Source organism: Plasmopara halstedii, assembly GCF_900000015.1.
Source record: "Plasmopara halstedii genome assembly, contig: Scaffold_555, whole genome shotgun sequence".
In the NCBI taxonomy this organism is placed as follows: Eukaryota; Oomycota; class Peronosporomycetes; order Peronosporales; family Peronosporaceae; genus Plasmopara; species Plasmopara halstedii.
In genome coordinates this window covers 2,134,473-2,146,288 of record NW_020187475.1, presented here as the reverse complement: position 1 = coordinate 2,146,288, position 11,816 = coordinate 2,134,473, and the positions used below count along the sequence as shown (strand labels likewise).

Sequence of the window (11,816 nt, the reverse complement as noted above, 5' to 3'; positions counted from 1 at the left end):
CCTCGTCCGGTCGTACAATGACCACTTCGGCCAGATCGCCTGCCTTCAAGGCACTGCCCCCTCGTCCTCAGCATAGCTGAGATCCATGGGCATAGGCCCGCTCGACGAACTGTTGGAGTGTGCATTCCAACCAAGTCATGCCGACTTGAAATTGAATTCAGCATTCAGTGCCACATTCACTGCACACGGAAGACTTCCATATTGGACACGCCAGTGCGGAGGCTTTTCATAAAGACGGTCACTGCGACCGCATCCTGAAGAGATCTGCTGCCATCCCGGCAATGAGAGTTCGCATCTCTTGGACAGAGTCCACCAATTTCTCGTTACACTGTTGGGCGGCAAGGAAACGCGATCGCACGCGATACGCCTGATAAGGCGGCGAGAATACTCGTGAGAGCTGTAATTTCAGCTCCGCCCAGGAAGGAAATGCAGCTTCGACTGAAGTGCCGCACGTCAGTGCCCATTTTCGCGCTCGGCCACCAAGCTTGGAGATGGCTAGCGCCACGCGCTGTTGCTCGGTTTGGAGCATGGCGGATGCGATGGCCTTCTCGACCTCTCTCACCCAAAGCAGGAGATTCTCTCCATCCGTCCCCTCAAAGACCTTAACGCTCACCATGAGCGGCTTAGGGCGGAGAAAATCTTCCGTCACTACGTCTGCACTTTTCACGACATTACAAGACTTTTAACGCTTTCGAGGTATTGAAGCGACGGTATATAACGATCGATTGTTAGCCTTTAAATACAAATTATTTCATGAATTTGCCGAATTCCTGTTCTTCGATGAATAATTTTGACAATCCTTTCAGCATGCCCGCAATTTTTCAATAGTCTCAGGAGACTATTTTTACATGAGGTAGATTCTTTAGTATAATGATATGTAGTCTACCATGTACAGGAAGAAATAGAAAGTGGAAAACACTCACGCCAGGGTAATGTGGTGCACGTTTCCAGCACTCTTTCCTTCTCAGTTCTCATTTTCTTCTTGTGTCAGCTCATAATTCGTATTATTGTACCCTGGAAACGTAGCTATCACTATAATTTGACCGATCTAATTAAATACGGTCAAGGAGGTAATCGACGGCGATCATTTGTGACTGATATCGAATTTTATAAGCCAAATTATCTATCGACTTGCCATTTTGCGTCGTAACACTTCCGTTTCGGCAAGTTCGGTATAATCTACTGAGAATCTTTTCTCTGCATTTGCAATGAGCCTTGAGACTTTTTGAGCAAGCAGCAGCGACGGATACTCAACGAGGTAGTACGCTGCAGTGGAAATGGCTAGGATTATAACCAGCCTAGAAAAAAATCGATCAAAATAATTCGCTTGCTGACTTAGTTTCGGGTGGTAAACGACAAAGGAATGTAATAAGTAGATGGAAAAACTGATCTTTCCCCAGTAGCGAAGCACATTCCACTCGAGCATCGACGCTACACACGACGGGTTAATCACTTCTATTACGAGAATGATTGCCAAGAAAGCGCTTGTATAGGGGAATCCTATGGGTCGTGGTGCCGGATTTTGATGTATCCAGTTAAAAAGAAGTCCTCGGAAACAAACACTCAAGAGCATTAAGATTGTCAGACCCTCGATTGCTCGAACGAGGATAATGTGTCTACATCGAAATACAAACTTTGTCTTCTTTATCCACATATCGGCTTTTACATAGACCGTGGCAGCAAGCGAGCCGGTAAGAAATGTTGAGATATGTGGTCTCATAGGCGCGTGACTTTGTCGTTCGCCAAACACACCTTCGTGCACGATCCATACCGTCAGTAGAAGGGCAGGAATCCACCAGAACCGACGCAAACTCAGTACAGCCAAAACGAAGATTGGTATGAGAAAATAGTATGTTATTTCTAAAGGCAACGACCAAAATACGTGATAGCGATACTCGTAAGAGAACGTGAGCGTCTTCACCAAATCGAATGGTGGTCGTTTCCCGATATAGTAACGTCTCTGGTCATCTACTGAGAGAAATGATAGCAGAATCACCGTCACAAAAAACATTGGATATACACGTAAGAACCGTTTTTGGAAGTAATCAGCCAATGTAAATGCCCATGTGCGGACATGCGCGCCTTTGGACAGTAGTTTCATGCTTTTGAGCATGAATAGCCACGTAAGAAGAAATGAAGACAGGACAAAAAAAATATCAACACCGACTGATCCAAGGTGAAGGTTTGGCATGAACTCGTCAGCATGCTGTATGACAACAAGCATTGCTGCCAGACCACGAGCGCCATCGAGAAAAATCACCTTTGTCTGTGCCACGGGCGCTGTCTTGGTTTTTATACCTTGAAAGATTATCGTTTTGTCTTCGACTGATTGTTGCAGCTGCTGATCTCTTGATCTAGGGACTGGAGACGAATTCTTAACATCATTGACAACTAGTTCGAGTAAATCCACCGCGGGAGTCGCATCCAAACGTTGGCTACGTCGCGTCTTTTCGCTCACCATTTTTTAAAAGGCCTTGTGACATTTATTCATCTCATTATAATACGCATAGAGTTCAGATTCCAGATATATTTTGGGTGAATTCACAACAATGCAGCTACACATCTCGTCATATCGAAAGCCTAAATTATCAATTCTCTCTATCTATGAGATTTGATATTAATAGGAGCATCTGAACAAATTATTACAAAAATTACATCTTAGACAAAAATTCGGTAGAATGATTAGAATAGAATATATAAAGCAATTTCATTAAAACATCTTTATGTAAATGCAATATGTTGTTTTTTGGCTGGCAACTGCGACTCGTAACCGGGAAAGTCATATTCAATTCCAAGCGCTTTAAACACCTTGCGCTTCTGACGCTCCTTAGTCACAAGACGCTTGTTGTTTACCACAATTTGTTCGTACGACTTTTCTGCATTATGGCGATTACGATAAATGGCTTGACGTGGCAGAGGTTTAAACTCCTTGTTGGCACCAATGAACATGCGCTCGTGCACATCATTCCACGGTACAACATGGCATTTGAGTGTGTGATCAAAAAGTCGGTACTCGTTCATAGTGTTGGCAACAATTTGTGCCACCTCTGGCTCATCAAATTGAATAAAAGCGTAATGCTTTGAATTTCCTGTGCGCTTGTTACGTGAGAGACGCACACGACGCACGACGCCAAATTGCTTGAAAAAGCCCATCATCTGTTTTTCGTAAAAGCCGTGCGGGATGCGGCCGAGATAAATAACATTCGACGGCATGTCCTTCTTTTTCCCAGCGTGGTTAGTTTGCTGCATTTTGCTCTTGGACTTATTGTCAACAGCCTCTGTAGGTGACGGAAGCTTTACAAGATCATTGCTGGGTTCAAAGGTGCTGGATGCAGTGGCATCGTTAGTTTCGATATCGCTGTCCGAGTCCCACTCGTCACCCTGCAGCTTCTCTAATTGGGTCGTGACCTTCTTACTCACCATGGTCGCTGTTTAGGAAGTGATTGGATGACGACGAGTATTGCTTTGTATACATTTTAGAAAAATTATGCAGATTTTCGTGTTTATACATGTATACGTATCCGAACATATCATAAAGCTTAATGCTATTATTATAAACAAGCGTCGAGTGCTGATTATAGATTACATGTGACTATGGCAATTTCTTGAGTTGAGGTTTCAGTCGGACGTGATACCAAAATGACAAAAGAGCATCGGTCGCAAAATTTGCGACGTACGATGGTCAAAAGCACTGTCGGTCATGTGCAGCGTTCTACATATGACTTGCCCAATGATTCTCATGTGTATGGCTACGAAATTCCACGAGATCCGGAAAATGCTGGACAAGTGATCAGTACGTGGAAACAAGCGACACCATCACCTTCTGCTACTAGCGGGCGCAGCTTTATTGAGACCAATCGTCAGGCTATTTCTAACGGGTGCGTGCGGTATTAAGTTTTGTAAATGCATTAACAGATTTACATGAATTTGTAATTTAGATTCTTGAGCGCAGGCGAGACCCGCAAGTTTGCCAACGAGCATCCAGATATTGTGATAAGATCAGCATTGAAAAGCAGAAGAAGTTCTAAGCCTACAAATGACACAATCCATGGTGTTAAGTCGAAGTGCGTATGACAAGTTATACAAATTTGGTAGTTGTACTAACAAATTTCTTTATTTTCAGAGAATCCGAAGATATTTGGGGTCTAGTCCAAGCAAAGTACACTTCGTACAGCAACGACAATGCTGACTATCCGGACCTGAGTTCCATGAGGGCCAGAGGGGTACTATTATCTTTTCTTTTGAGTCTCGTAAAATATTAAATAACTTCGTTGACGTTCGTGTAGATTCTCCCAATGCCTCGAGAGACACGCAGCTCCATTGGCAAAGACGTTCGTCATTATATTAAAACCCCAGAGCGACATCCTTCGGAACTTTTTAAAATGTCCAAATTCAAAAGTGTAGGCTCTACACTGTATACGCAGCCCACCCCTCGTCATCAAAAAAGAGAAGAGTCTCTTAATATTAAAAGCGCAGAAGATTAAATATAAACATTTATTATCCCCATTTGGGGTTTAATGCGTTATGTCTGATTGGTACAAAATGCAAGTATTCATGAAGATGACGCGTTCGCTACTTATGTTCATGCTGTTTGAGCTGCTCATCACTGCCTTTTACGCAACCTCTAGCAAACATGTCCGTGGTGTATCTCCTTCAGAACAAAATCATTATCTGCACGAATTGACGTGTGCAATGGAGGGAAGAGTCACAACTCTTCCCTTTGATCGAGTAAACGACGAGTTTTGCGATTGTGACGACGGTCAAGACGAGCCAGGAACTGCTGCCTGTTCGTACCTATCAAGCGCCCAGTTTTATTGCGAGAATAATGGTTTATTATCTGAAAAAGTGAGAAATTTCATGTTACGATGGCAGATTGGAGATCTAAAAATTTGTGTTGGTTCGTATAGATTCACACATCTCGAGTCCATGATGGAATTTGTGATTGCTGCGATGGATCGGATGAAGAAGTAGCCGGCAAAACATTGTGTCCAAATTCGTGTATGGCCGTAGCTAGAACTTTCCAAAAGAAAGCGGAGCTTTGGCTTGAAGTGGTAAAGATCGGGCATGAAAAACGACAGACTTTAGTGAAGGGAAAAGTTGCCGAGTATTTTGATAGCGAAGAGAAACTCACATCGGAGACGCAGAACGAGTTGGCTGATTTGATGTTTCTGAAAGATCGAGTGACGATACATAAAGATCGGGAGGAGTTAATCGAAAGAAAGTATAGAATAAATGTGGCCAGGCAGAAACAAGCGGAAGGCCATGAAAAAGAGGATATGAGCCAGAAAGTTTCCGATTCAAATGGAGAACAGGAAGTAGAAGAGGTAGATTTTACGGGACTTGACGCCATCCAAGTATCAAGCGATTATGTATTTGAAAAGTCGGCAGAAGATGAACGCGCGTACGAAATTTTGGATTTGAGAAGAGAAACGATAAAGAGTCTCATCGAACTGCCTGATGGAACACAAATTTCTTTGGCTGATTACTTTCGCATCGACCATAATGATTTAGTGTCCACTAAAAGGTCTCGTATGCTCGTGCGTACAGCTATTGAATACGATCTCAAAGCTGATCATGATTTTTGTTTGTAAGCAGAGCGCCTCCTCGCACTATAGCTGAGATTAGACGAGATGATTTTTTGGGTCCACTGTTTAATGGCGGTGCTGAAGGTCGAAAAAGAATCGGGCTGTATACTCTGCGGACGATTGGTAAGGCCTTTGTGCTCGCATTTAGTGCTGTACGTTGTACCTTACCACAAATGCAACCAAATTTCAATAGGAATCGTCATGTCTCCTCTTCGTGCAATGATTGAAATAGTTTTCTTCTGTCCGAGAACATTGTGGCATTTTCTCTCTAGAGTCAAATTACTACGTCCTGTTGTCGACGTTTTGCGAAATTTACCGTATCCGTCGCGATCTGTTTGGTTCCGCCAACTTGGTGGAGGTAGTGTTTATGATGGGTATAACTCGTTGATGTGGGGCGCTCAGATTGTATGGGATGCACCAATTTATGCTTACAACTATCTCTTGTAAGTTGTCTTGTGTCATTTGCCAAGAATTTACTTATTCAGATTCCGAATGTTATTTCACAGCCCAAAGCTAAGCGACGAGTTCAAACTACCTGTGGCCGAGTCACTGCGTAAAGCGCTGAATGAAATTAATGCTTACGTTGCAAAGCTGGAGAATGAGCAATGTAAGAGGCGTGAGACTGCACAGATGGACTATGGTCCGGACCGTGCGTTCTTTGCACTAAAAGATGAATGCATTGAAAAGCGCATTGAGGTATCAAATTGTATGTTCTGTCTGAAGCTTTGATCTATGACCCTGATAAACGGATTGTGTATCAAGAAATACACATACAAGTTTTGTGCATTCAACGAAGTGAAACAGGATAATACGAGACTTGGCAAATGGGGCAGCTGGGCAGTTGCAGAAGTCACTGACTCCTCTTCAAGCGAAGCTAGTGACATGGTGACATACACAAAAATGCAGTATTCAAATGGCCAGAAGTGTTACAATGGTCCAGACAGGTGAGTTCTGAGTTTATGAACAATTAGAAATTTTGTTACCAATGTGATTGGTTTAGATCCGTAGTGGTGAATTTTCTGTGTGGTACAGATGATGAGATTGTGAGCGTTGAAGAACCTTCGACTTGTGTGTATGAGATGATCGTTCGTTCGCCTCTCGCTTGTTCGTCTCATGTGCTAGCGAAAGCTGAGAAAGACGTTACAATTTGGACTCAAGGGCGTTAGTTCGTGCAGCTTGTCGACATGCAGTAACGACTGATTAGCGTCGACAAAGTGATACCATGCAGGTAATGTTTAAACGATCAATCACGACAATAGCTACCACAAACTCTCTAACTATAACCCGTGATAGCTTTGTTGCGAAACCACCGGCCTGTGGATGATATGATTGATTACATGTTGGACGATATTTCTATAAACACGAGTAGTTTGCGTCCTGGTAACTTCGATAAATACTAACGTGCCTAATAGAGGTCTGAATATGAAGCAATAGAGAAAGCTTGTCGAAGATTGTGACAGTATCTCCAGGTTCAAGTAAGTCCCTGCTTAAGTGGCAAGGGGTAGCGTGAAAGTAGTCCGAGCGAGAAAGAGGATATTAAGGTCAAACATACTGTGGAGAAAAACATCATGAGCTGGGCTCGTAATGGAGAATCTATTGCGAGCCCAGCGTTATTGAAATACATATCACTTCAAGGCATGAATTTTTTGGTAGATGACAATTATACAGCCGTCGCTTTGGGCTAAAAAGGTTCGTTGGCCAAAAGGTTTATCACAATTGATGTTTTCACACAGAGTACCGCACCCTGTTAATAAATAGCTTTAACTGATGAGTCAAATGAATGAATATATGCAACACCAACTGTTCAAACTTTTTGTCCGCAAATAAAATCACGAGAGTATTTCCAGCCGATGAAAAAGCAGCATGTTGGTTTCTATAGTCGGGGAAGTGCTGTACGAGCTGCATACGGACGCTGAAGTTGGAAAGGTTTGCGGCGTATGTACATTGATATAAATGATATTGACGGATAAACTTAGACTTGAAGATAATGAGAGCAAGAAGTTGTGTATCTTCTTGAGAGAATTCGCAATAAGGTGTTTTGATGTGGATCTCGTTTGCTAAATACATTCAGAAAAACTGTGCAAAAAAGAGGAAGCCGTCAAACAGTATGCGATTGATTTCAAAACGATGAATGTAAAAGCACAAGAGCATTACAGCTTCTGATAAAAGTAACCATAACATTAGCTGCATCTTCGGCTACCTTTTTTTTACCCACAACGATAGAATACGAAGGAATTGTGGTGGGTAGCAGCGTCTAACCAATGATTGAGCTTTACATCGTCAAGTGCTCGTGAGTAGTACAGCTGCTACAGATCAGATGGGTTAGGTGGAGCGTACTTCTCAATGCAGGATCACATTTTTTTTAAACTACCAAGACTAAGGTACCTGCATTATTTACTTATAATGATATTTTGCTTCTAGTAAAATTCATTGATTCGTCAAATTGCAACTTGCAATAATATCATTTGCTTCCCTTAAATATCTTTGACGCATGTATATAAATAAGCTGCTGTTTCGACTCCACAAGCTTTCCCTCAACCCACGTGGTTGCGATTGGCTACTAATCCCTCTCTAGCGACAGCACGAGTCACACAACTCGCAGCACATTACGAACACAAGACTGCGCTTGTAGAAATGGCGATAAGCACAGAAAGCCGTCAGAACATCGAAGTATTCCAATTGCAGTTACGCGAGACCATAAACGAAGGCAACGACGACGAAAGTAGAAGTAGTGACTCTACGTGCACGTTGATCAATCTGTCGGAGCAGGAGACGACAACAGTTTTGCAGGATAGTCACCAACAGGTACAGCAGCAAGAGTGTAGTAAAGAGACGCTGTCGTTGGCAAGACACGATCAAACGAGTGAATCAATTGCTATGAGGCAGACCACGCAACCTTATGTTCAAGTGGACGTTTACATCGATGAAGATAGCGAAGAGGAATTTGTAGCAGGTCAGGAGATTAAAATTGATGCAGATAGTGAAGAGGAAGAAGACATTGATGGCCGAGAACCTCATGAAAGACGAAGACCTTGTTTAGTTGCGTCTTCGTCTTCAGGTGACGATGGTAGCACTCGAACGATACGCTGTAGCTTAGATGCAGCAGAATCACCATCCATTCCTGCGGAGGTTGATGACGTTAAAGTGATCGAAGATGTCGTGCAATTACATGAGGCCATAGATACAGTCGAAATGATTGAAGAGCCTGAGACTGTAGAATTTACGGGACCCACAGAGACCCCCGTGCGCCGATCCAAGCATTCTTTTACGGCTCAGCCGTTGGACAATATGCGTGAGTCAAGGCGTGTGGTCCTTGTAACTCGCCCCAGCCAGCGGTATGTTCAGTATCGTTACGAGTATTAATGATTAATAGCTTTATTGATAATGATGAAATGTTTTGTAGGGATATTGAGTTGTGGACAGAGCGCGCGACGAGCACAATAAGAGATAGCAGTACCCGACGAAAGTCTACAAACGCACAAAGGCTTTGTCAGAGTCGGCGATGGGTGTTAGAGTACAAGCCTGTTGTTCGACACTCCGGCTGGCTAATTAAGCGTGATCATGGATTACGTAACTTTAAACGTCGGCTTTTTTGTATCGTAGACAATGAGCTGATTTATCACGATACTCATGATGCGACAGAAGTGCGTGGCCGACTAGATCTCACACGGAAAAGTACCGTACAGTGTATGTTGCACAGCGGCTTTAAATTTGTGCAAGGGAGCAACAGCATGGTTCTTTATGCACTAGACAACCACGATCGCGATTTATGGATACGTAAGCTACAGGAACACAATGTTCAGCTACAACCTCAAGGGGCCAAGATGGCGAGATTAATGAAACAGCATAGTGATAACGCAGACAAAGGCGACCCTATTCTTTTTTCTGGATGGCTACGCAAGCGTGGTCGGATGGTTAAATCAACCAAGCGACGTTGGTTTGAACTGTCAAACACGACGCTTTCATACTTTGCACACCCACAAGGCGGCTCACGTAAAGGCTCAGTCGATGTCTCTCGTGCACGTGTATCTCCTGTTGATACTTTGAAGACGGGGGAACGACATAGCTTCCAGATTTGTACTCCCAATCGTATTCTGTCTTTGCATGCTGACAGTCAAGAAGAGCGAATGCTTTGGCTAGCAGCACTGGCTTCTGTACGCGAACAGACGACACAAAGTATGACAGCACCACACGCAACTGAGTTCTCCATGCCCACGAGTGTATCTGAAATGGGACGAAACTGCAAGTGTGGCGCTCTTGTTGAGGGTGGAGCAGCTTTTAATGGAGTGTGTCGACGCTGTATGTCTTCATTTATTTCGAATACAGAAGACGCCATGGTAGATGTGGCACGCGAAGTACAGCTTCTCTTGGCGTCTCCATACTCTCCAGAAGGATCTACTTCTGCAGCATTTCTTAAGGAACACACTGGCCGCCCAGTATCTAACCATACCGTGCGAAAATTTATGAGTGGTCTTTCGAACTATCTGCTTCATACTCGTTTGAAAGAGCTTCAATTGCTTGCTGGCGTTGCACAGCCAGAGCGCAGCTCCGAATGTGATTATAGTGACGATGGAGATAAGGTCAAACGCATCGACTCAAACCGTCCACTAGATGCTGAGGTGGTCAGTGAGATCACGGATAACATCCAGACGATTGTTCATGAACAAATAGAGGAGCGTGTATTCTTCCCATTGTATCGGACTATTTTGACGAACGTCCGAGCCCAGACACGAGAAGACGCAAAGGTACTCAAAGGAAAAATTGAGATCTTGCGTAGTAAATCGCAGGCATTTTTTGGCATTGGACCTGAAATCGAGTCATCAACTCGATGGCATTCTGCTTGTGCAAAGCTGCGTGAAATTGACAAAGTAAGTCTTCCGTACATGAAACGCGCTCAATTATTGGCAGCATGCAAGGAGATCTACGCCGTTTTTCACAATGAACACCCGACCCAAGCACCTATGAGCGCAGATGCTTTTATTCCAGCCTTCATTTACGTACTCATTCACTCGCATCTACACGATCCTGTAGCTTTGAAAGAGATGATTACTTTTTTTGATTCTGGTGGTCAACATGGTGAAATAGCGTACTTTGTGACGTGTCTGGAGATCGCGTTGGAATACATTCGATCACTTTTGACAGCGTGTACAGTAGTGCTGTCGTCAAAGCGAAAGCTTGGCATTGAGTTCTCTCGACATCCTGAATCAGATGTGGTCATTGTACGTCGATTAATTCCTGGAGAACAGGCACAACAGAGTGGTGTAATTCATGTGGGTGATGTACTTGTCGCTGTTAATGGATTGCCGGTGTATGAAATGGCCCTAATAGAAGTTGCAAAACTCTGGCGTGGTATGGATGGAGAGGCTGAGTTTTGTTTTCTACCGATGCACGAGTATCGGCGAAAGTACTGCACGTAATAGTAGTGACCCTTTGTTTGTTGAAAATGAGTTTCTGCGGCCTTATGGTGGCAATAGAATGAAACTTTTGCCGTCAGCGTTGTGAATTTGTGTACGTAGCGATCGTGCTTTCAGACTGAAGCACAAAAATTGCAGAAATAAACGAGATTCATCGTACACTGTAAATAAAACGCACTATTGTATAGAAGTAACATACTGTCACATGAGATTCAAATTGTTGTGTTATCGAGTTTAAAATCTCAGAATAAGCGTTTTATTTGTACGTAAGTCTTATCATGTCAGGAAAAAATTCAGTGGGGTTGTCAAATGTAAGCAAGAATCTTGCTTTCGCCTTGGGTAACACTTTGGCATCCCTTGGGATGGCTAGTAACCCCATCCGGTCCCATTTTACTGCGTAATTACAGAAACCGGTGCTCGGAGGGAAACTGAAACCGATTCTCGTACGCTTGTTATCTGAGTAGCTAACAGAGCATGTACCCTTTAGCAATAAGAATTTTTTATGCTGCTGCAATCAAAATATTCATCTATTTAAACTTTGGGCTAGCTAGAAAATTACCATGTAAATGTATTATTGCACGACCGTATAGAAAGTTCGAGTAGACCTCAAAACCTACACCCTCTACCTTCAAACAATCTCTCAAATTGCTTGTCCAGTTCGCGTTCAGACTTGTAAGAGCTATATCGTTGTAGCCGCGGGTCTCTCGGTTCCGGTTGTGTTGCAGTTGCCATAGTTAAGGATCTAGATGATCCTGCCGCTGGCAATGGCTGTGTTGGAAACAAGTTAAGTCTCCATCTAAGTAAACCAGGAGGAGTT

The 11,816-nt window shown here is 43.4% G+C and overlaps 5 protein-coding genes across 5 annotated transcripts in view; 3 read left to right on the top strand and 2 right to left on the bottom strand.

The window, feature by feature from the left end:
* Window positions 1–1,026, top strand: part of PHALS_11975 (catalase peroxidase hpi) — a gene marked incomplete at both ends in the record, with an annotated part of 4,431 nt that extends 3,405 nt beyond the window's left edge. The window contains 2 exons of the mRNA XM_024727433.1: window positions 896–929; window positions 992–1,026. Coding sequence (XP_024578011.1) covers window positions 896–929; window positions 992–1,026 — 69 coding nt within the window. The remainder of the gene's footprint in view (window positions 1–895; window positions 930–991) is intronic.
* A 97-nt stretch (window positions 1,027–1,123) lies between these two features.
* On the bottom strand, window positions 1,124–2,461 carry PHALS_11974 (acyltransferase family; the record flags this gene model as incomplete). Its single annotated transcript, XM_024727432.1, has 1 exon — window positions 1,124–2,461. One exon carries the CDS (start codon window positions 2,459–2,461, stop codon window positions 1,124–1,126), a length of 1,338 nt encoding a protein of 445 aa, XP_024578010.1.
* Window positions 2,462–2,721: 260 nt separating this feature from the next.
* Window positions 2,722–3,423, bottom strand: PHALS_11973 (fha domain-interacting nucleolar; the record flags this gene model as incomplete). Its single annotated transcript, XM_024727431.1, has 1 exon — window positions 2,722–3,423. The coding sequence occupies one exon, from the start codon at window positions 3,421–3,423 to the stop codon at window positions 2,722–2,724; it is 702 nt and encodes a 233-aa protein (XP_024578009.1).
* A 216-nt stretch (window positions 3,424–3,639) lies between these two features.
* PHALS_11972 (Protein kinase C substrate, 80 KD protein, heavy chain) lies at window positions 3,640–6,909 on the top strand (the record flags this gene model as incomplete). The annotated part of the gene is made up of 13 exons (XM_024727430.1): window positions 3,640–3,878; window positions 3,939–4,064; window positions 4,124–4,223; window positions 4,287–4,331; window positions 4,561–4,845; window positions 4,908–5,524; window positions 5,596–5,708; window positions 5,779–6,028; window positions 6,092–6,281; window positions 6,348–6,529; window positions 6,586–6,746; window positions 6,801–6,813; window positions 6,879–6,909. 13 exons carry the CDS (start codon window positions 3,640–3,642, stop codon window positions 6,907–6,909), a joined length of 2,352 nt encoding a protein of 783 aa, XP_024578008.1.
* A 1,310-nt stretch (window positions 6,910–8,219) lies between these two features.
* PHALS_11971 (hypothetical protein L917_16260) lies at window positions 8,220–11,002 on the top strand (the record flags this gene model as incomplete). Its single annotated transcript, XM_024727429.1, has 2 exons — window positions 8,220–8,920; window positions 8,989–11,002. The coding sequence occupies 2 exons, from the start codon at window positions 8,220–8,222 to the stop codon at window positions 11,000–11,002; spliced, it is 2,715 nt and encodes a 904-aa protein (XP_024578007.1).
* Between the last annotated feature and the right edge of the window lie 814 nt (window positions 11,003–11,816).